General features: G+C 35.6%; 1 protein-coding gene across 1 annotated transcript in view; it reads left to right on the top strand.

Annotated features, from left to right (window-relative positions):
* LOC149788982 (cAMP-dependent protein kinase type II regulatory subunit-like) overlaps positions 1-25,800 on the top strand; it is a 246,554-nt gene that overhangs the window by 114,950 nt on the left and 105,804 nt on the right. Inside the window, exons 4-5 of the mRNA XM_089975138.1 lie at positions 7,489-7,572; positions 21,289-21,330. Coding sequence (XP_089831264.1) covers positions 7,489-7,572; positions 21,289-21,330 — 126 coding nt within the window. The remainder of the gene's footprint in view (positions 1-7,488; positions 7,573-21,288; positions 21,331-25,800) is intronic.

Here is a 25,800-nt window from a genome sequence, read left to right on the forward strand (position 1 = left end):
AATTTTTGATATGCAGTTGCAATGACCCCATACTCACATAAATGTCCAAATATGATAAATGAGGTGGGAATATTCAGAGAAAAAACCAGATTAGACAACAGACTGCTATTTGTTTTAAGCCAAATTTGTTGCCCAGATTGTTGAATCTCAGAGCTGAAATGAGAAATTGTCGACCCATGCATTATATATTAAAAAACAATATGAGCCCCTGTATCAGTTTGGGGACTGGTTTAACAAATTACAAGAAGACAAGTTGTTCTTACAGAAAATTCAGTTATTGTTTATACAACAGTATATAATTTTGAAGGTATTTCTTCAAAATTTAAATCAACCTGTTTGAAAATGTTTTTTAAATGATGGATTTTTAACCAAATTATCTAAGGGAGATAGGTTGTTTGAAAATCTTGTTTGGGATTTTAGTGGCATAGATAAATTCAGGGTTAAACTCTTTTCGTTACAAGATAAGATTTAATTATTTGCGTTTATTTTATTTTTATGTATTGCAATAGGAAATGTTTTCTTTCTGTAAGACTGCTCTGGTGGCGTACCGGTTAGAGCATCTGCCTCGGATGCGGGAGGTCATGGGTTCGATTCCTGGCCAAGTCATACCAAAAACTTTAAAAAAATGATACTAACAGCTGCCTCACTTGGCGCTTAGCATTAAGAGGTTAGTGTTAGGACTGGTTGATGCTGCATGTCAGCGGCAGGATGCCCCAATGCTAGACGTCACTATAAACTGTCACAATGCAGTCATCATAGCAATATGACTGATTTTAAAAAAAAGGCTATGTTAAAAAACCAATTCATACTCACACATTACTTTCTATAACACGCACACACACACACACACACACACATATATATATATATATATATATATATATATATATATATATATATATATATATATATATATATATATATATATATATAATTCTTTACAATTAAAGGCTTGAAATGAAACAAGTAATTAATGTTCATTATGTTGTTCCCACTTGGTACTATAATGCAAACAATAAAATAATGTTAGAATTTTTATTCTGTATATTGAAATGACTTTACATTTATAGGAATATAATCAAACTTATTTCGTGTGATACATTTTGTGGTTTTGTACATGATCTTCTTTTCTGACTTAGATGGTTGGGATAGTCTTGAAAGAGAAACATCTTTTGATTTAGAAAATGCATGTTTTAAGATCTAAAATGTTCTTTATTTCCATTCAGTAATTGTCATATGTGAACCTTGAAAAAATGAATTTCTTCCTGGAAAAACCCTGGAAATGACCTGGAAATTTATCTTTAGAACAGCGTGGGAACCATGAATGAAATTTCCTTATGCAAAGTAAATCTTATCTAGAACAAGTCCAAGTGTGGTAGCAGAGATGACTAACAGCCTGATTCTTCACATCATAGTTCCATCATTTGCTTAACAACTGTTTCAGCCACAGACACTCATTTTTTCTCCCTTTTAAAATTAACAAGGTGACTATAACTCTCACATTTGGAATCTGGCCTTTTGCCAATTCTATACTGATTAGTTTTTATCCCATCTGTATGTTCACCCACCAAATTCATATATCAGTGTAAAAGAGCAATACTAATTTGTTTCCCCATATACATTTCAGTTACTTTATAGATCATTTATTAGCCATGAAGTTTCTTTGCTGCTTTCTATCTAAATGGACCTAGTTTGGATGCCAATACTAAAGTGTGTGATGCAGTGAATGCACCAGTCAATTCTAATTGGTGGTTATTGTTTTACTCTGGACTTGAACAATAACCATCAGTTAGAATTAAATGTGACTTGTGTCTCACTATGACAAACACGAAGTGTAGCCATCAAATTTGATGCAAGCAGATAAGATATGAAGCAACCAAGAAACTTCATGTAATATGGTAATTAAATGATCAGTAAAGTACTTAAACTATACATGGAAACAAATCTTGAAAATGTTCTTTATGCTGATATATATTATTCATGGCTGAGCATGTTGGTGGAATAAAATAATCAGCAAAGAATTGGTATGGCTGGGGGCATATTTCTAACCATATGAGCTATTCACCTTGTGTTTCTGAATTTGTTGAAGATGAATAGGTTTTATCAGTAGATTTGACTTTTTCACTGACTGCAATGAGTGCATGTTTCCTGCTAAGGCTGACTCAGATGAATTCTCAGTTTAAGGAATGTAACTAATAATTATGCATGACTTCTTAAGATTAAGGTAACTTTTATAGGGTAAGTGTCATTTTGTATTGATTCTTCACCTCTTGTGAGATTTTGGCTGCGGCAATTAGGTTAATTCCTTATACAACTGTTGGCTTTTGTACTGAACCAACAGTACCCCCAACACCTCTTTTTTTACATTAATTTTTGACAGCAAAGAGCTGTTTTGAATATTTTCCTGCGACAAGGCAGCTAAAAGAATCAGTATCTGCTTTATGCATGAATAAAGTTCACTTGTGCTATAACAGATTAGCATACTTTTCATCATCCCTCAACCATCTCGATTTTTAGATATTTACCTCTGTAGCAGACATATGTAAATACATAAATCAAGTCAGCTTTTCATTTGCAGCCCAGGTTATACATGTTATCTCCAATGCTAGTCTAACTGGCAGGTAGTCACCAAACAAACCAACCCATTTTCAAGCCTAACTCAAAGTAAATCTAAAATAATTCAGAAAACTGTTCTTTGAAAATTGAATTCCCCATGTTTTTGAAGTTTTTAGTGAAATCAACAGGCTTTTCAAAATATCATCAGAAGTAGAGAATTTCTTTTTGAATTTTACCAGGAGTAGTTGGACATTTTGAAAATGAAAGTACAACTAAAAAAGTTGGAATTAGAGAAAAAATAGGTTCAGTTTCAGATAGAAAAGATACAAATGGAAAGAGAGATGGAAGTAAGATGAATGCAGTTTCAGAAAGAGATAGAAGCAATGCAAATGCAATTTGATAAAGACAAAGAGCAGATGCATTTACAATCTGAATAAAGAGAGAAAGAAAAACAAGTGGCCAAGAGATTACTGGACTCTTTTATTGCAATGTGTACTCACTGGTAGAGTTTGTGATATCTACAATTCATTGTCACTAGAGCAGAGCGCTATGTTTAAGGACTATATCTTGATGGGCTATGAGTTAGTCCCTGGGTCTTATCAGAAACAAATCAGAAACTACAAAAAAGAAGCTGACCAGACCTATGTCGAATTAGCATGGGAAAAGCATGACAATTTGATAGGTGGTGCTCTTCTAGAAAGGTTAATAAAGATTATGAGAGTCTCAGACAACTCATATTGGTTGAAGAGTTTCAGAACTGTGTTCATAGTGACATTAGGATTTATATTGATGAGCATAAGATCGAAACCTTGGAAAATGCTGCTTGTGCTTCTAACGAGTATGCTTTAGCTCATAAAATTACTTTTGTAAATAAGACTTTAACTCAACAATCTTCTAGCAAAAAAGTATTTCAGTCTAATACAAGCCATTCTAAATCTCAAACTGGCACAACTTATAAAAATCAAGCTTCAGAGAAGCTTGACCAAAGATCCTTGTCTCTTCCTACATGTACCTATTGCAAGAAGAAAGGACACATTATTTCTGATTGCTATAGATTGAAAAATAGGCATCAGAATCAAGACAGGCCTATTCCAAATGCTCTTATTTCTAACAGGTCAAGGTCACAGTCATGTATTGAAAGCATTACGTTTATTGGATCTAATAAACACCAGTCTGATTTTATTATGGAGAATTATGAACCATTCATATCTAAGGGTTCTATATCACTCTTTGTTGATTTGGCCAATCCTAAGCCTATTAAAATTTTAAGGGACACAGGAGCTTCTCAGAGTCTTTTATTGTCAGGTACTTTGCCTTTTTCTGAGAAGTCTTCTTCTAATGAGATTGTTCTTATTCAGGGAGTAGAGTACTGCTTTGTTAATGTTTCTCTCCATTGTGTAAATTTGTCATCCGACTTAATCTCAGGACCCATGACAGTTGGCACGGTGTCTGTTTTACCCGTCGAGGGCATTCCTATATTACTAGGCAATCACCTAGCTGGACACAAGGTTGTGGTTGAAAAAGAATTCCCTGATGTATTTCCAGCTTGTGCAGTTACTAGAGCTATGGCAAAGAAAGCACTTGCGAATGATGTTGATCAGGAAAGTATTCTTTTAGCTGACATTATGTATTGGTCAGGTTTTTGATGAGGTCACTTTCACTCCTTGTCAGTCAGAAGGTATGGATCACAGTGATTCTCTATTAATTACTCATTCTCATTATTCTAATCAGGATGACAAACAACAATCACTTGTTGTCAAACAGGAAAACGATCCTGAGATCTACTGTTTGTTTCACAAGTCCATTAGTGAAAATGAAGCTACTGAAGTTCCTGTCTGTTATTTCATTAAAAATGGAATTCTTAGTAAAAAATGGAGACCTACCGAGGTACCTGCTGATGATGAATGGTCAGTGAACTATCAAATTGTAGTTCCAGAACTTTACAGACAGGAAATACTTAGTCTGGCCCATGAAACTCCATTGGCTGGTCATTTAGGGATTAATAAGACTTATCACAAGATCTTGACTCACTTTTATTGGCCAAAAATCTAAAGGGATGTTTGTAAATACTGTAGATCTTGTCATACTTGTCAAATGGTAGGAAAACCCAATCAGAAGATACCTAAGGCTCATCTATAACCTATTCCTGCAATTTAGTAGAATTATGGTAGATTGTGTTGGTCCCTTACCCAAGACCAAGTCAGGTAACCATTGCCTGTTGACCATTATGTGTGCATCAACAAGGTTTCCAGAGGCAATTCCTTTGAGGAATATTAAATCTAAAACAATAGTAAAAGCTTTGATAACGTTTTTTAAACTCAATTTGGCCTTCCCAAATCTGTCCAGTTTGATCAAGGCTCAAATTTCATGTCTGGAATTTTCCAGCAAGCTATGTACAAATTAGGCATCCAACAATTCAAATCTTTTGCCTATCACCCTGAGAGCCAAGGGGCATTAGAAAAATTTCATCAGACTTTGAAAAATATGATTCGATCATATTGTTTTGTTACTGTTATTTGCTATTTGGGAATCAATTCAAGAATCTTTAGGCTAAAGTCCCTTCGAACTGGTTTTTCGACACTGCGAGTGGACCATTGAAGTTGTTGAAAGAGAAACTTCTTTCTAATGAAGATAATGAAATTAATCTTCTTGATTATGTTTCCAAATTTAAGTATAAGTTGTCAAAGGCTTGTGAGGTTGCAGGAGCAAATCTGTACTCTACTCATATCACTGACTCCTAATTTTTGTTATGTTTTAGTGACTTTGGTATTTTCAGCCATTCATTTATTACGCTCACAGTATGTTGGGTCCAAGTTTTCCAATACTCAAGGAATACAATCATTGCCACAATAATATTTATCTTATTCAATTATCATGGGTTCTTTGCTACCTGAGGTCAAGTAATTTATGTTTAAAATGTTCAAGTTTGTTACCTCTTTTGGAAGATACAAATACACACACACACACACACGCACACACACACACACAACAAACATGTGCAAATTAGATTTTCACCATTTTCAGGGATTTTGTTAGATGTTTGAAAGAACATCACCATTTAATTTCATTTCCACTTAATTGATTTTGAAGGAGTATGTTAAATGTATTGAAACCAATTTGGTATTAATCTCTGTAGTATGATGGCCAAGTTAAATTTTGACTGTTTTCTGGCAAACCTTGATAGAGTTGCAACTAATGTTTGACTAAGAATTTGAATGATTTCAAAAAATATCCTGGGTTTAATGCACTTTTTCAGTACATGATAAGCTATTCACAGCAGATAGTATAATTGGTGGAGGAAGAACTCTGGAAGACCATGGGATGATCCACCAACCCATAAAGAAGCCTCTGGCAAGCTATCAGCCTTTCAGGACTCAGCACTAATTCATTTCCCATGGCAAACCAATGCAAACACCATGAAATTAAAAATTCAACAACTTTACATCTCTGAGTGCTCATTGATCAAATCTGTATTTATCAGTATAGACGAAACCTGGATGACAGCTTCTATGTAGAGAAAGCATATGAGCCACAGCATTTTCTGGACCTATTTGTGTTTGAAACATGCTATCAATTCCACACCAAAGAGTCAGGTGCTAATTTCAGTAATGAGTGTTCCAAACTCAAGACTGTTAACACATTAAACCCCTGGAGATTTCTGACTTTTTGCCTGAAAATCGAGTAGGAAACACATTTTGAAAGCTATTTCTGAATAGATCCGAAAACACCAAATTCCCGGTGATCTTTCAATAACATACTGCCTAGTTGTGTTAGAAACATCGTTTTTCATTGGCTATTTGAATCGCGCATGAGCAGAAGGTTAAAAGTTTGAGTTCTTTATTTTCTTGTTTTTTTGCTAAACGGAGCCATTATTTTTGTATGGAGACCTCTCTTTATTCCAAATGCCCATCTTATCCTACTTTTTGTAAAGGCTCATCTGTCTGTTTGCAGTTCACACCGGTTTGCCTTAGATCTGAGACCAAAAAGTGTAAAATCCATACACAAAATCGGTTTCCAACCACGGACGAATTTTAGGTTTTAAAAAAGTCGGGTCCAAAAATGCGTTTTTTTTACCTGTATTTTGTAGTGCAACACAAACTTCTAGATTATTTGGTATCATTGTAGAGCTACATCTGTCTGCCTTTCTATAATACCACCCGCTTTAGTGTATCATGCATGACCTTAACGCTACAGAGCTTGGCAGTAGGCTACTACTTCCTGCTCTGTTAAGTCATCGCTAGGGATTAATGTGTTAAGAGCTGTTGAAGATAAAAGGATAAAGCTGTATAAGTTTATATTGTCACCAAAACGATGCATTGCATTGCATGTTTTGGGTCTTATCCTACAGGTCAAGGTCACAGGTCAATATTTAAAGCTTTTTTCTGCTTGAAATCAGAAATGTTTTTGGTAAGGGGATTAACCAGGGTACACTTGTGTTTCTCCATTTGATGGCATTTCCTGTATCACAGTCAAGGTTTTATCTTCAAAGTCAAAATCAAAATCATTAATCAAATTGTTGCCATTTTTTTAAATTACCTTTTCTCTTATGCCATTGGAGGTAGTGAAATTTAGTTACTTTCTATGTCCTTCATGATACTTTACAACTCAAACTTACACGGAAGTAGATTTCAATATTGTGAACTTTTGGGATCTTACCATGATAGTTGTTGAACAAAATTCACAGAATTTTTTTCTCTTTCTTTTTCTTTTATGCTGCATTAAGAATGAATAGATGTGAGTTTCCAGATTAGACTGTTGTTTTTAATTGCAACTTAAATTTTGTATTCCATTATTGCAGTAAGTTACATACACCACATTTTGAGTACAAAAGATACACAATTTTGTATTCAGGTGCTAGTGGAACTAACTTGTTCTGTGTCAGGTATGTAATTTTCATTAAATTTTTCACATTAATTTTGTTTTATTTTCCAGATCGTGTATCCCAAGACAGATGAGCAGAGGAACCGGCTGAGCCAAGCTGTGAAACCAATCCTTCTCTTCCGATCCTTAGATCCTGTAAGTAGACTACTGTATAGAAATGGAGGATTTCATAATGGGTATTTAATTTAATTCTAAAACAGAAAAATAATAGAAACTTAGTAACTAAAATGAATAATTTGTAAATCTCAGATCGCCTTTTAGTTGTGAAACTAGCTTGTTGTGATGATTGATAACACTACATTATTGTATTTAGTGAAGTGGAAAAAAGATGCACTCTATTAACTCATTACCCCTGGCACCTCATTTACACATCAGGAGGTAGTACCCTACTTCCAAGATATGTAGCATCAAGGTCATTTAAGATACTCTAAAGTGGGTGGTATTATCAAAAGATTAACAGATGTAGCTCTGCAGTGATACAGTGTACCAGATAATCTGGACATTCTAGTTGCACCACAAAATACGTAGGGAAAAAATGTATTTTTTTTTTGGACTCATTTTTTTTATACCAAAACTTTGTCTATTGTCTGAATCTGATTTTGTGTTTAGGCATTTTGGCCTCAGATCTAAGGCAGACTAGTTTGAACTGCACACAAACAGGCAAACCTTTGCAAAAAAGTAGGATAAGATGTGGATTTGGAATAAAAAATGGTCTGGATACGAAAATGATGGGTCCAATAAGCAAAAAAATAATCCAAGTTTTACCCTTCTGTTCACGTGTGAGCAAAATAGCTTGGAATTCGATTTATTAGGATGTATTCAGAAGTAGCCCACAAAATATATTTCCTACTTGCGTTTCCAGCTAAAATGATAAAAGCCTCCGGGGGTTAATGAGTTAATACTTTTTTCTTGTTTATCATTTACCATATTATGCATAAGCTGAACACAGTCACCCAGAATTACTAAGGCATGTGTTTGCCAAGGTAAAAAAAATGCCATCACTAATTCTACTTGCATTTATTGCTCTTAATATTTGACTTGATATATGTTGATGGCTTTAACCAGGTATGCCTGGTTGAACATCTTTATGTATTCTGAATTGGAGGTGGGTGAGTTTTAGTTTCAGAGGTTGTAAATCCAAATTATGTCATGTTTATTGTGAACATTTTTGGAATAGTTTATTGTGAACTTTTGGTAATAATTTAAGCATCATTGCAAATCATGTCAGTATCTTCATTTTGATTACTGGAGCAATAGTGGCTACTGTAACTCTACAGCAAATCCATTCAGCTTCTGAAGCTTCCAGTTCATAATCATGTTGAACCACAGAACCAAACATGAAAGAAAAGAAAAGTACAAAAATAGCAGATTAGTAATCCAATTAATTCTATACATGTTTTGTTATAAATAAATATCATTTATGCTTCTGTAACAACTTTATATTCTGCCATATTTTAAAACATCACTAGACTTATGGTGTTGCTGTACAGTACACACCTCATGGACTATGGATTGACCACTTAATATGGTGGATGTGGACTCAGGGGCAAAGGATTAGGTGCCCCCCCCCCCACCAATTCTAGTGGACATACTCATTCTAGTGGAAATTTATCACACATTTAATTGCAGCCTAAGTGAATTTATGGTATTCATCACGGATTTTATTGTATTCACTCTGTGATTTGACACACTACACAAACAGCTGAGAGACATGCACACACACACATCTAACACTATATTGTCAGTTTCATACCTTTACATGTACAAATTATAAAATGTTACATTTCTCATGAACTGCTTTCTAAGACCCACTTTGAAAAAATTATTGAAAGCAGTACTACAAATAAAACCCAAGAAGAGGTGAATGAACACTACTATTTATACTGAACATGTTCGATCAAGAACACAGGAACATTATGACATGTATGTTTTAATTCTTTCCAAAGTTTATTCTGCAAGAAATATGTGACATTGTATATTAAAATAAAAAATATTCATGAGCTATACCTCTAAATCGTTCTTCTGTAGCTTTATCTGCAATCTTTGAAAGCAGCATTGTTTAATTATCAGAGTATGACAATTGTTTTAAATGCACAGAATTGTAAACTGAGCAGAAATTCCACTTATATAAAGCTAAAACTAAACTGATGTGCAAAACTAGTGGCTATTCATATATATTAAATACATTTGAATCTACCAGATACCCATTTCACAAAAGAGTTTTCATAATAGTAGGCATTTTGGTTGAATTGCAGTAGATGATGATGATGATGGATGTTCAGGAGAAATATACTGCTACTGCAATATGGTAAAAAATGACAACATCCTGCCCTTTCCCTAATCTGCACATACTAATTGGACTGACGCTTTTTCTATGCTGTAATTGTTTCTTCAGTTAGTTAACCTTGTATTATTATTGTTATGACAATATGATCTTATACTAATTAACAGAAAAGAGTGAAAAGCAGTAAAATTTGACAAATAATTTATTTCCATAGAATGCAAAGTGAAAATTTAAAAATAAATTACTAAATAGTCAATGAAATCCTAAATAGTCCAAAAAGTTCTTTCTCAAGTCCAAATATATTGAGTGTTTAAAATGAGTTCCAGCGGTTTTTCAAATGAAGTCCAGTCTTTTATGCTGATGTGCAGACAGTCTGGAATAGTTTGATGTGCTAACAGTTTTGATCTATCAAGTGATACAAGCCAGAAAAAATTAAAATGAACTCAGTTATTTAATCCTAAAGTTTATGAGCACCTTTTAATTCCTATGAATAAATGAAATAAATAAATTCTCTCAAATAATCATTGAACACAACTTAATGACTCCAATAAGACTGTTGTTAATTAAATAGGAATAACCAATTCTCAGGTAAATGGGATATAAGGGATTTATATAAAAAAGTAAGGTGCAATTACCAAACCAGAATGAGGATCGAATAATCATTTCTAGATCCAGGGCTTGTGTTTTGAGAAATGCACTCACTCTTGCACACTGTCACACTCCTTAAATCACTTCTTTTAGAGCAGTCCATTCACTCTCCACAATCTTAATGTTCAAAACAAAGATTTCCCGATGTTTTCTGAGCGACTTTCCTAATTTTTGTCCCAGATTTCATGGCAGTTGCCTTGCACAAATAGTGATATGTTCACAGGTTCCACCATTTTAATATCAGACATTATGTGTAGAGATGTAAAAAAATTGGGAAATTTCTACTGGGTATCCATTGATTTTAAAGATTTTTTACCTTGAAACCAGAAAATTGTATTAAATTTTTAAAATTGAACTGCTTTGTTGTATGTTCATACATGCCAACCCCCAAGAGAGGTATAAGCATATTTATTACTAAGTGTTATTACTAAGTGGCAAAAGAGCATAATCAGAGGATAAAAAGAGAAATTTATATATTACATGCCATAATTTCAGAGAACTATATGAAAAACTTTTTTTTGTTGTTGCTTCTTACCTTGATCTGCAATTAATTTATTTTTCAAAAAATTGGCTAATCCACTTGAATTAGTTAGCACGAGAGTATAGACAAAATAAATGGATAAATTATTTATGCATAGCACTCACATTAACTAGTTATATGTCTACAGGAACGCTCCGTTAGCCTAGAGGTTAGAGCATCTGCCTCAGATGTGGGAGGTAGTTGGTTTGAATCCTGGCAGAGGCGTACCAAGGACTTATAAAAATGGTACTTGCAGCTGCCTCGATAGGTGCTTATCAAGTGGTTATAGTCTTAAGACTTTTCGACTTGGTGCCAGGATGATGTGACTGGGTGGGGCGTCACGATACATGTCTGTGGCATAATGCCTCAATGCATGTTATCACTGTAAACTGCCACACTGAAGACATCGCGGTGTATGACTGGAAAATTGTTAAAGCTACATTAAAAATCCGAATCACATACACATGTCTAGAGTTACTTTCATTAATTGTCGTAAAGTTCACAAATGATTGTTGTATTATCATCAACCTACCATGGTTCATGCCATTAACATCAGTTAGGATATGATATGTTTTTAAGTTTAACAAAATCCCTTGCCGCTGACATTTTTCAGTCATATAACATCCATCAGTCACATCAATAAAGCTCATTATTGATGATATCTGGTGCCATTTATTTTTTATTAGACAGGTCCACGTATGTTGTATCAAAATAGAATTAATCTGTGACTAGTGGTTTCACATTCAAGAAACCCGTCTTGGAACTGTTCTTTCAGTGTTATTAAATAACAAAGATTTTTTCCCTTTTCTCTTAATCAGTACTTGTTGATGAAAGGTATTGACCAGGTTAATGTCATCAGGATCTCAAAACAAGTGTATTAAGTTGCAAGCAAAAAGGTGCACAAACCAAGGATGGGCATGAAGTTATTACATTCTAGCTTGAAATATCAGCACTGATTCTTAAATAGGTCAAGGGAGAAAGAAAAGAAGTGTCCTGATTTTTAATACAGTATTATTATTATATAGTATATGTATGACAAGTAAATTGTAAGCAATGATACGAGACCCAGTGATGATGAATAAATGTGCACATGACATGAGACTTGAACTGTAATTGTTATTCTGTCTCGATCTGAACGTGGGCATTTTTAAAAAAAGGGGTACTTGGATGTCTATTTTTATTATCCAGCTTATTATCAATGGGCAAGTAGCTACGTACCTGTTGGCATCTTTAATCATGTGCCGTAAACATTGATGTGCTCTAAATGATGTTGTAAATATTTGAGATAGAGTGAGCAAGTCTCCTCAAAACTACCAGGAGGGTTGTTTGCAGCTCTCCTTCTTTTTACAGAACACAAGCCCTGTAGATCATTCTAACTTGTCAGCAAGAAATAGCTTTCAAAATTTTTTTTTTGATTCTTATACTCCTTCTTGAGAAGTACAGTCTGTTGTTTTATCATCTGAAAATGGCAAGGACAAAGCAAACAGTTTAGAAGTACTAGGACCCCCAACAGGACTATCTTTACTGTCCACTATGGACTCCAAATCTTAACAAGGGTAAGAATCAACATATATCAAATGTCAAATATACAAATACAAATATAAAGGAAATATACCATGGAAAATCAAGCAAGCGAAACCAGAGCACATGAAACATGAGGCAATATGGCGACTAGAAGAGAAGTGAAACAACTTGAGAAATTCTTTAAGTTGAAAAGAATGATACGCATGAAGGAAGCTACCTGCAATGCGCATATAGAGAAGGTATGCAAGAGATAGATATGAGGCACATACAAAGGGAAAAAATACCTAGTATTACTTCGGTAATGATAGCAATGAAGATAGCACATCCAGAATGTATAAACAGAGTGTACTTCATAAACCCTAACGGATACAAAGGTTACATCGTAAGACCGAAAGGGAAGACACCAATTTTGCCATATGGAGAGATGTTTATTGGGAAAGAAAAAGTGACAGTAAAAGAACCAGCACCCTTGCTAAGAGAAATAAAAAAACGAATAGGAGAACTACATGTGACTGACATCCCGCTTGAAATTCCACTAGACAAAATAGTAAAACGGTTTGAGGAAAAATTTCATATTCCAGTTATCTCAGCACAGAATAGAACTATAGAGACGACAACAATACTAGATGGAACACGATTATTGGAAATTGAAAAAAGTGATATGAAGAAGATCAAGAGAGCTTTCTACATGTTCGGGTTCCTAGCCAAGACTTGGTACAAAGGATGCATATATGACCGTGCATGCAATAGATGTGGAAAAATAGGTCACACCATTTAAATGTTCCCAAAATCAAGAAATGACAGTACCAACAATGACAACAACAACAAACACATCCAGCAGACAAATGGCAACAGAAAAGATGCAGCAACAACAACAACAAATATCACAAGATGGGCTACAGCAACAACAACAACAGTTACAAGTACAGGAAGTACAGGCAGTAGAAAATAACCGACAAGGTACCAAACAACATAAAGAACGACAACAAATACAAGAGCAGAAAGTACCAATACAAGCAGCAAAAAAACAAAGGATAGATCAAATACAACCACAACCACAACAACAACAAGGAAATATAGAGCAACAAGAAAGACAAAAGTCACTACAGAAAGACACTACAAACACAAAACAAGGGCAGAAAATTCAACAACAACAACACCAACAGACTCGAGCCCAGATTCCAGTAGAAAATGGACAACAAGAACATAAACAACAACAACATTAACAACAAATACAGATACAAGCAGGAAATAAAGACGTACAGACGACAATAGATCCAAGGAAGCAACAACAACAGAAACTAGTCCAAATACAAGAAGAAAAAAGTCAACAACAAAAAACACACCAGGTCAACAAGTTATTGAAACCAGACAACAACAACAACAAAGGACAATAAAAGCACAACAGCAACAAGGAAGTAAGAACCAACAACACCAACAAACTCTACAAAGCCTACAAGGAAAAGAGATTAGACCAATACAATCACAACAGCAACATGAAACCAAGTTATTACAGCAAGGTATAGAAATTGCAAAACAACTGCAAGATGAGCACCCTTACATAAAGAGTCTAAGAGAAGATTCGTTACAGGAAGAGATTACAACCTTCCAATTACAACAAATCCAGAAAACTCAAGTACCCAAACTATCAGATATAAAAAAAGCACCAAGTCACCGCAGCAAGGAAACATAAATCCACATGAACATCCATATACGAGGAGGATAAGAGAGGAAGAAGAAAGGAAACAGAGAGTGGAATCGCGACAGATAGAAAATACAAATACAAAACAAATGCAGGAAGAAGCATAAAAAAAAAAAAACCCCACTAAAGATGAGCAACAAAAAACAAGCCCAGAATTAAAGTACGGAAAGCGCTCAGAGAAATGACGAAAACAAAAAGAAAAGAAAAAAGAAGACAACAACAAGAGGAGGAAGAAGAAAATTGGTTTAGCACAGATGAATACATTGAAAAAATATGAATACATAAAATCCTATGATAAGTAAAAAAAAAAAAAAAAAAAAAAATCATAAAACAATAACACAATAGCAAAACACACAAAATAACAATCAAAAACATGTAGGGCAGGAGGACCTCCCTAAATGGTCTGCGAAGATCAAAAAGGAGAGAGAACCCTCCAAAAAAAAAAGAAAAAAAGGTCATATCCTTTAGCAGCTAACCAGACAGAAATTAGGTCAACTAGATTCCAAAGGATAAATGGATGTACTGTTGAACATGTATCAGCTGAAAATTATACATAAAAGTTTATCTCCTTCCAAAAATATTTTTTTTATTTTATCACTAGCACCCATCTCTTTGGTAATATTAAACTCGTCAGATGACCAAACTAGTAATCATATATATTTTTTTATGCCGTTGTTTTAGAATGCTGCAACAAATGCTTCATAGAGTTTGCTTAAAACCATTAGGTGTACGGTCAGAGAAACATCTGTCTAGTTCCAGAGAAAATGTGTTTCACTGGATATGTATGTTTGGGTCGCAAGTACTAGATAGAGCCTTGACTAGTAGAAGTATTTTAGATAGCACTCTGTGTATTTCATTGTGTACGAGCATGTTAAGCAAACAATTTAAAAGAGACGGTGGAGGGGGAGATTAAAAACATAATAATTCATAGCATTTCTGGCACTTTTTAATGTTAATGATGAATGAAACTATCTAATACTTATATGTAATTTCTTTTTCCTTTTGTGTCTTTCAAGCAAAATCTCTATCTCTGTCTCTTTCTCTCATTAAAATTATATCATTATATTTTGTGCATTTTTGAAGCACCTAAATAGTCCCAGGATTCTTTGCTCAGATAATTATCTTTCATCTCTCACAATACACTTATATGAATGTATTTTATTGGGGGAGTCTTTGAGTATTAAACTTAATTGTATACAACTTTAATTGAGCATTTAGCACCATTTATGCTCAACTGATAGATAAATTCCATGCAATTTGGTGGATGTCCCATATTATATAATTATATTGCCCTGACTTTCTGCTTGAGGCAGTGAAACTTAACACCACCACCATGAGCTGCCATGTTGATATTCCAACATGACCACTATATCTGGTCTGTGACAGAAAGAGTGTGGAAGGATTAAGTTACATGGTAACATGTATTTTTTGGAATCCAGGATGTAGTACTGCATCTTAGGCCAGGCCAGGCAGTCATTAAAGATTCCAATAGAGTACTTGCTTGTTATGACTGTGGTTATAACTTTGTAACAGAAAGAGGCAAAATCAACAAGTTTTTGTAAATCTTAACAGATAATTTTATTATCAAAAGTTATAAATGAAAATATGAAAGGAAGTTACAGGATTATGAACTGAATCCAAAATAATACATAAAAGGTTATATTAAGTCCAAAAGAATTAGCATGAGTGTGTGTGTGTGATTTGGATTTTTAATGTTGCTTTAACAATTTTTAAGTGATATTGCTACAAGGTCTGCAGTGTGGCAGTTTATAGTGATGTCAAGCACTGGTACATCATGCCACAGACATTTAGCATCATGTCCCATCCAGTCACAGTATCCTGATACCAGGCCAACCAGTCCTAACACAAACCTCTTAATGCTGAGTGCCAAGCGAGGCAGATGCTAATACCAATTTTGTAAGTCTCTGGTATGACTTGGTGGGGGGAGGGGGGTTTAACCTGTAACCTTCCGCGTCCAAGGCGGATGCTCTAAGCATTTGGACTGCCAAAGCATTCCCAAAAGAATGAAATGTTCCTTATAAATTTCAGATCTGGAAATGTACTAGTCTGCCAAGAATCACGACATCAAAATGGCATTGTCCAGAACTCTGTTGAATAATTCACAGTAGTTCCAAAATTAAATTATAGTCCAATGAGCACTTTCTGTTTCCACTGAACAATCCAAACAAATGTTTATCCCCTTAGATAATACCTAATTACAGCATAAAACATATCTGCAGACTTGATGTTACAAAAGGAACACAAGAAATAAGAGTGAATCTAAAATAGGAATGAATCTGATTTCTCAGCAAATTTGGATGTATTTGGGTATACTGTATATAGAGTGCAAATTTGGATGTATTTGAGTATTTTGTGTATATAATGCAAATTTGGGTGTATTTGGGTATATGGTGTATATAATGCAAATTTGGATGTATTTGGGTATATGGTATATATAATGCAAATTTGGGTGTATTTGAGTATTTTGTGTATATAATGCAAATTTGGATGTATTTGGGTACATGGTGTATATAATGCAAATTTGGGTGTATTTGGGTATAGTGTGTAACATAATCATAAATAAAAATTACCAAAAGTTAAACAAAACCATGTTCCAGGAGTTACAAAAAATATAAATATGCATAACAATATTCATGAATAATTTTTCCTTGTGTACTTTATTTATTGTTTGTTTTCAGACACTACTGAGTATATTTTCAGACACCATACATTCTTCTCCCAAAAATTGTTTCATGCATTGCGATTTTCAGACATCATTTTAAAAGAATTTTATTTATGCACTTGTGTTTTGGGACTCAGTTGTATATAGTTCGCCATTGAGGAGTGAAACAGACTAATACTGTTTTCAGAGTGAGAATGAATGGGTTCTTTATTAGAAAGAGTCTCAATAAGTTGAGTTGAAGTGTAAAAATTGTGAGAATTGGGTTTCACTAGTTATGAGGTCACTACACTGATACAACAAGTATTATTTTCTTAAACAATTATACTTACCCGTAGAAGAAAAACGTAAGTTGTTGTTCAAATGTTAGAAAGATATGTCACCAATTTATTAAAGGAGAAAACCATTAGAGTCAAAGCTTTTATCTTGAACATTGTGTTTAACACCATCAATGGGGATGATAATACTTTGCCTGCCCTGGTCACATGCTGGTTGCATAACCTGGAATTTAATTGAAGTGGACAATAATTATTTTGAAATGACCCAGCACAAGACAGATACTATTTCATATAATGTTTTGTAAATTTATACATTTTGGAATTTGTCTTTATAAAAGTTTCAGCTCCAGACCATTTTAACCAGGAAAAGTTCATTGGTTGAGTTAACAATGATAGAAATGACCTTCCAATTTTCACCAGTTCTGAAACACTAGTGCTTTAACTGTCTGGAGAATTGCAGCCAAAATTCATTCTGTTGTGTCTGTTTTGGTTTTGTTTTTAAATGTATTTAGTTCAGTTTCAAAGGCCTATCTGAGATGTATTTATAAAAAAATTCATGGGTGATTGATGTTAAAGGATTATAACCTGGTCAGTTTTTTTGCTTCAGTTTTGAAGTTGTGTTTTCTAATATGCTTGAATTTTCTTTGTGTACTGAAATCATCATCATCATCATCATCATCAGTCTCATGACCTAGTGTGGTCGTTGAGGCACTGTGCTGCTGAACATCTGACCAGTTCCCTCCACTTTTCTTGATCATGTGCCAATGCCTGTGTCTCCGCAAAACTTTTCCTGGTCCATTCTGTGATGTTGTCAGTCCACTTTTTTCTCTGTCTACCTCTTCTTCTGCCACCCTGGACGCTGCCCTGCAGGACTGTTGTGGATAGACTGTTGGCTCTAGTGACATGGCCATACCATTTCAGCTTTCTCTTTTTGACGGTGGTGAGGAGGTCCTCATATTGGCCTACTTTGCGCCTGATGGTGTTACGCACTTCTTCATTTGTGATGTGATCCATGTAAGAGATGCCCAGGATGGTTCTGTAGTATCTCATTTCAAGTGACTGGATTCTTCGTTGTAATTCTGCTGTCAGGGTCCATGCCTCACATGAGTACAAAAAGACTGAGATGACTAGAGCTCGCAATAGTCTGATTTTAGTTTTCAGACAGATAGTCTTGTCACTCCAGATGGGTCTTAGCTTTGACATAGCTGCCATTGTTTGTGCTGCTCTTGACAAAATTTCTGCTCTTGATCTCTCTTCAGTGATTATGGAACCAAGATATTTGAACTGGCTCACTGTTTCCAGTTCATGTCCTCTGACTTTAATCTTGGCTGAGATTTGTTTGCCACTATTTGTCATCAGTTTTGTCTTCTCAGCGCTTATCTCCATGTCAAATCTGGAAGATGTTTCGTCCAGGTTCTTCACTAAGGTGGCTGGCTCGTCTTCACTGCCTGCCAGCCCATCAATGTCATCTGCAAAGCGGAGGTTGGTGATGTTACGCCCTCCAATGCTGACTGTCCCACAGTGGTTTTCCAGGGCTTCGCTCATGATGCGCTCTAAGTAGATGTTGAAAAGCGTGGGTGACAGGAGACAGCCTTGACGCACTCCCACTGTTGTCTGGACCAGTCTCCCACAGCACCTTGGGCAATTACTGCACTGGTAGCCTTGGCATACAGCTGCTTGATGGTATTGGTTAACTTTTGACCCATGTTATACTTCTTCATTGTGGCCCACAATGCCTCATGCCACACTCTGTCAAAGGCCTTTTTGAAATCTTTGAACACATGATAGATGTCTTGTTGGTGTTGCGAGTACTTTTCGCACAGAACCCTGAAATTGAATATTTGTTCTGTTGTGCTTCTTCCACTCTGGAACCCGGCTTGTTCTTCAGCGATTATTTCTTCTGCTTGTGGTTTCAGTCTGTTCAAAATGATCTTCAGCATTACCTTACTAGCATGGCTGATCAAACTGATAGTTTTGTAATTTTGGCACAGCTGGAGATTGCCTTTTTTGGGAAGTGTTATAATCAGTGACTGGGTCCATTGTGTTGGCCATACACATGTCTGCCAGATCTTGTTGCAGATTTTTGTTAGTAGCTCTTTCACTGATTCTCCCCCATTCTTGATAAGTTCAGCTGGGATGTTGTCTACTCCAGCTGCCTTCCCATTCTTCAGTGCTCTTATTGCTGACTCCACCTCTTCTTTGAGAATGGGGAAGTCATCATCATTTGAGGAGTCTGGAACTTCAAGCACCTCTGGGTCTCCTGTGGACTGATGGTTGTAGAGTTCTTTGCAATACTCAGTCCATCTTTCTGCAATGTCACTTGCTTCTGTGAGGCATTTAACATTTTTGTCTTGAATGGTACTGACTCTTGGTTGTTTCTGTCTGGTTAGGTCTTTCACAATTTGGAATGCCTTTTTGCTGTTATTCTTTATCAGACTGTTCTCCATTTCTGTGCACTTTTGTCCAATCCAATTTTCTTTTGCTTTGCTCAAGTTTTTTTTCTGATATTCTTGTTTATTTCTTGGCACTTCAATGCCCCTGTTGTGTGTCTGGTGTTTTTTAGTTCTCTTCGGGCATCACACAAATTCAGAATCTCTTCTGTAACCCAGGGTTTTTTCTTCGGGCAATGGAGGCCAATGATGTCCTTGGCAGCTGCTGTCATGACTGTGTTGAAGGTGTCTGTCATCTCATTGACATCACCATCCATCACAAGGAGTGGAGAAAATTTTCCTCCAATTGTGGCTTGGAATGACTTGCAGATGTTAGGGTCCTTCAGTTGTTCAAGGGTGAATTTGAGCCCGATGTTCTTTGGTTTGTTAATTTTCTTCAGCCTCACCTGGAAGTTCATAATCACGAGGTCTTGATCGCTCCCAACATCAGCACCTGGGAATGTCCTTGTTTTTGCTCTATTGATGCCAGATTGGTAACGGTTTTGAATCAGTATGTAGTCGATCTGGTTGTGATGGGTTCCATTTGGTGAGTGCCATGTCCAGCATCGTGAAGCTTTATGTTGTCTCAGGGTGTTGGCTAGTACCAAGTTGTTGTAGCTTGCAAACTCGAGCAGCCGTCTCCTTCTTTCATTGGTAAGCTCATTGCAAGAAGGTCCACAATGTACTTCCCAGTCTTTTAGAGCATCTTTGCCGACTTTGGCATTCCAGTCTCCTTGGACAATGAGGATATCTTTCTTACTGACCATGTTTAGAATACCCTGTAGTTTGTTGTAAAACTCCTCTATTTCTTCATCATCATGATCGGTAGTTGGAGCATAGACTTGGATAATTGTGATGTTAAAGGGAGATGCTTTCAGATGAATGGAAATGATTCTGCTAGATATGGGGCAGCATTCAAGCACAGATCCCTTGATGGCTTTGTTTACAAGGAAGCCTACTCCATTTATGGACTTGTCACACTCTCCACTATAGTATAATATATGCCCATCTTTGGTTTGGTGTTCTCCTAGGGATTTCCATCTAACTTCACAGAATCCCAGAATGTGCCATGTGTAGTGTTCCAGCTCATGTGTCAACTCTTGGAGTCTTCCAATTTGCGCCAGAGTTCTAATGTTCCAGGTGGCAATGGCAGTGTTGTCTCTCGCTCTGATTGTATGCATAGTACCAGTAGCACACTTGTCATCTCCGTCCTGGTGGGCAACGGCAGGCGTGGTCCTTGTTGACCCGGGCGATGACCGATCCGGTATTGTAAGCTCAGATTTGTCCAGCATTATAAGTGTGTCTTGGGCAAAAGTCGTCTGGCAGAGCCCATCCCTCTCCAGACCAAGGAGTTGCCAGAAGGGGATGTAGTACATCGTCCAGCTGCCTTGGGTCTCCACTCTGGATTTTCTTTTAGGGTTTACTCCCTTAGCCTTTGGCTAACCAAAGCCGACCTGCAAGGCAGCAGGAGACTCGAGGATAGGCGGGTGCGGTACTGAAATAAATCATTTCAAGTAGTCAACTAATGTATTGTCTATTGTACTGAAATAAATCATTTCAAGTAGTCAACTAATGTCTATTGTCATTCATTAATGTAAAGTGTGATTACATGGTTGTGTGACACAAGGATTTGACTGAAAATGTGTTTGATTTGTTTGCTTGAAGTTTGATCTTTTTTTTTGTTTCTTTGTATTCAGACACAGAATAGAATATGTTAGTATTTTTTCAGGCAGAAAAAGATTTGCTTTTGCCATCCAAAATAGAACTCTTTTTTTTCTTTCTTCAGGAACAAATACAGGAAGTTTTAGATGCCATCTTTGAAAAGAAGGTAAGGGTTTGATGTATTCTGTAAAAATGAAAGTTCTGCCATTACATGTTTCCTTTTAAAAAGTATAGGTTTATACAGCCCATCGGTACATTATATACATGTAATGTCATTGAACTCCTCTAAAGTTGAAGGTAAAAACATGAAACAGATTCATGACAGTCCTACTGGTGTAGATTGAGGCAACACATATGACGGTATTTTTGTGCTCATGGAGGGATTTACATAAATGTTCACATGAATGATCAATGACACAAACACAAGTATCAATATGTACAAGACTGGGACCATACTTTAGTATTTCTATATCCTCCATGGGCTTAGGTCATGTTCATAACATATAAACTGTGAGATCCATACCCTTATCACCATTTATTCAATTATTATGCATGACAAGACAAATTTACGTAAATGAAACTGACACGGACCCTGGAGTCCATTCCAGTCACCATGGACTTCGTCCCCACAGAGCAACTTTGAACCTACTGAGACTTTATCTCTTTAATCGCATAACACTCGGGGGGGGGGGGGATATATATTTTAAGAGGTATTCATTTAACTTACCTATAGCTGAGTCAACAAACATATCCCCTCTCAACACTAAACTATGCATGTCAACAAGAGGGTTGGCCCTCAAGGACCTGTCATGCAGTTTTAATGTAAGCCAGTCTTTGTCCATGATTGTCTGCTTATCTTCCTCTAAATCGTAGGCCCACACCCACTACAGATTCATGCAGCAGGTGCTTTAAATTTTCATCACCATACTTGTGAAGTTCCGTATTGTCCAGTGGACATTCATGGAAATTCAGCACAGCTGTTTAATTCTTATGATGTCTGGTTAATCCTAAATGAAAATGGTGCCAGTCTGACATCCAATAAGGCAACCACTGCAGCCATCTTGAAAACGTTGTTATTGCTGCTCCTGAATAGAAAGTTGACCTTGAAAATATTGTTATATATACTCCTCCCAGATGGATGGCTCTATCAGGATGGGGTTTTCGCCTGCTAGATTTCTTAGAATACCTAGTTGGTCCCAAAACAGAATGGTCATACATCCAATATGGCTGCCACAATAAATGTCTTAAAACTCTTTTTGTCACTGATCCTCTAAATGGATGATCTTTATGAAATGGGATTTTAACCAGAAGTCTTACGACATCAATGTAATACTAAATAAAAATGATGCCAAGCTGACATCCAGTATGTGCACCACAGCAGCTAATTTGAAAATTTGTTATCACTGAATAATATCTCAGATGGTCTCAGTACTTGACAGTTATAAGGAAGAAATGGTCTTATCATGAATTCCTTTGGAATTCTTTTCACCCAGTTGAGTGACAGTCCCTTCAGTGTTTTTCCTAAATGTCCTGGACATGTGCTGGAGTAGCTAAAATGGATGATTACTATCAATATGAGGTTCCACAAAATAAATTTTATGTGTTACCTAGTTAGTCCTAAATGAAAATTGGCCAATATGGCTACCTTTTACTGTTTTGAAATTCATGTTGTCACAATAGGTTTTGATCTCCAACCTACACACAATTCTTACTACAGTTTTCAGCACATGAAGGATCATTTTGATAACTTTAAAGTGTCTTGTAATTTTAATTTCTTGAAGTTAACTTTTATTCCAAATAGTTAATGTGCATCCCTGTTTCCTTTGAGTATTTTTAATGAACTTGTTTACTTCTAATCACCCTAATTTATCTTTTATTATCTATTTACCCTTATACACACCATTTACATTCCTGTGTTTTTGTACTTTTATCGCTCATTGGTAATAAACTGTTTTGATACATACATTTTTGTCATATAACCTTTATGGAGCACTGTATAACCCATACAGTGCCATAAAATCCACAGTCAACCAACCAACCATTCTTCCTGAATGGAGGATGGTCATGTTGAGTTTTCACCAAAACGACTTATAATGATCTTCACCACAGCAACTAATTTGTAAATCTTGATTTTTGCATAAGAATATCAGTGCTAGTATGAACACTTGGCATTTGAAATGAAGAACTTAATTCCTGGAAATTCTTTTCACTCATTAGATTGGTCCCTTTCAGAGACTCTTGTTTCTTTTTTTTGGCACCAGATTTGGGCTTTATCTTTATGGAACATGGTTGTTCATACCTCTAGATAAGCAGTGCATTCACATATTTTACCTATTATCATTTCATGGGATTTTATTTTTATTGGAAATATGTCAGATGTCAGTCATTTCGTTTCATTAATAACTGTCATTTTCAAGATCATACTTATAATTTAAAAGAGTCATAATCTTGTCATTTCTGTGTCAAACCAGCATGCATAAATAAGAAGAATACATCAGAAATGTAAATCTGTACTTGATCTCATGGCTGGAAACAAAGCTGGTTAAGAGTTGACAATATGTTCCTTAGTAAACCTTTAAAGTACAGATAAGATAAATTGGATTGGAATCAGTTTGTTTGTACTTGAAAGAAGTACTCTGAGTGTTATTTCCCTTTCCAATCAAAATGCAAATGAAATTCTGTGTAGTACCCAGGCCAAGGTTCTGTTGTACAAATGAAATAAAAGGTAGAGTTAAAGCTTTGTAATTAATAACATGATATGATTTAAATTTTAAAGGAGGTGGTTCCCAATCGGACATTCTGGAACATTCTTATTCCTGAAATAATCACTTCCATGAGTCCTTACATAACATCTAGATTAAGATTAATCTGGCATTACAGTCTGATGCAGAGATCTGTATTAAGCAAAATATCTGCATATTTTGATGCATTTCATTTGACTTAAAAATGCATGAAGAATATTTAAATGTGTTCATATTTTATAATAATGTACATATTTGTTCTGCCTTCAGCAAGGGTGTTATCTTGTGGCACAGCTGATTAATATAAACTATCCATTTGTGTGAAATCTAAGTCCATGCACATTGGCACTGATGGTGCTCAATAACAGTGAGAACAGTTGTCTGTTTATCCAATAAGGGCATGTAATTGAGTGCACCCTTAGTTGGTCATTGTCACTAAGCCTTTATTAATGTGTGTGATTCATGTGTATCACAGAGATGATCTTGCAACTGATTGCTAACCTTGTTACCACTTTGGATGCCATGTTTCTGACCAGTTTTGATCCAATATAGAATATACTACTGTAGTACAATTTATTTTCATGGGTCTCAATTTTGTGTGGTTTTGTATTTAAAGAAAGAAGAAGAAAAAATGACTTTTCCATGGGTAATTGTGGTTTTGTATGCGAACTTCATGGGTAATTGAATTTGTGGTTTTGTATGCGAACATTTGCACATTTGTAAGTATTTAATTTTGTGGATTAACCGTTACAAATACCCTAGATAAAGAATACAAAATAAAACTATACCAATACCAAAATGGCAGTTATTTGAATGATTAAAACAATACTACCACCTGTATGATCACAGATCAAACACCTGTCATGAGGAATCACTTACACATGACATTAAAGGAAGCCAAGACAGCCAATGTGATGTGATGTGTGATGTGATTTGGATTTTTAATGTAGCTTTAACAATTTTCAAGTCATATCACTATGATGTCTGCAGTGCGGCAGTTTAATGTGATGTCTAGCACTGGGGCATCATACTGCAGACATGTAGCATGATGTCCCACCCAGTTACATTATTCTGACCCCAGGCTGCTGTTAGTACCATTTTTGTAAGTCTTTGGTATGACTCGGTCGAGGCTCGAACCCATGACCTCCTGCATTTCTTAAAATATCATAAAGTTGCAACATTGCAGCATGCCTTTTGCCCTGATTTGGTGCTTCTGCATTTAAATTAAATTTCAAGTTTGTTTTGTCCAGTTCTGTGTACATATGCTGTGTTTTTGTGTCTTGCAAATCATGCTTGTTTTGATGACTTTTGTTTTATGTAATGTTGGTAAAAAGCTTGTTTGAGCTTATATTGAATTGTTGTTTTAGGTTATTCTGACTTTCTATTCTTTTCTCTTATCTTCTCTCCTCTCGTTTCCTCTCCTCTATAGTGCTAATGTGGTTCCAGAGTGGTAACTTTCAACTTAGATCCCTGTCAGTTTGGATAAAGTCATTTCACATGTGAACCAAAAATGACCAGCTACCCTTTGTTCAATGCAGTTAGCAAGCTTCGTCAGCATTTAATATATTCAGACCCCATCAAAGTGTGAAGATGCTAACTGAATTGAAAAACAAGGTAATCACTACTTTATGTGAGCCTGCCTAATATACAAACCATCTTCAGCCTCCGGACTTTATTTCACTCTTCATCAATTTAGCTGATTCATGCTGAATGGATAACTTTGTCTGACATGAAAATGTGTAAAAAAATTCAAATCTAATTATCTGTAGTTTTGAGAATGCTGGACTTGTTTAATTAAACAATTTCATGACAAATGTAAACATTTACCAACAGACTTGATTGACATCATGTTGATTCACTGATTTTGTAAAACAATGAAGTGTGATATTCAGTAC

The sequence above is a fragment of the Sinohyriopsis cumingii genome, chromosome 11 (assembly GCF_028554795.1).
Source record: "Sinohyriopsis cumingii isolate HCF-2022 chromosome 11, ASM2855479v2, whole genome shotgun sequence".
NCBI classification, from domain to species: Eukaryota; Metazoa; Mollusca; class Bivalvia; order Unionida; family Unionidae; genus Sinohyriopsis; species Sinohyriopsis cumingii.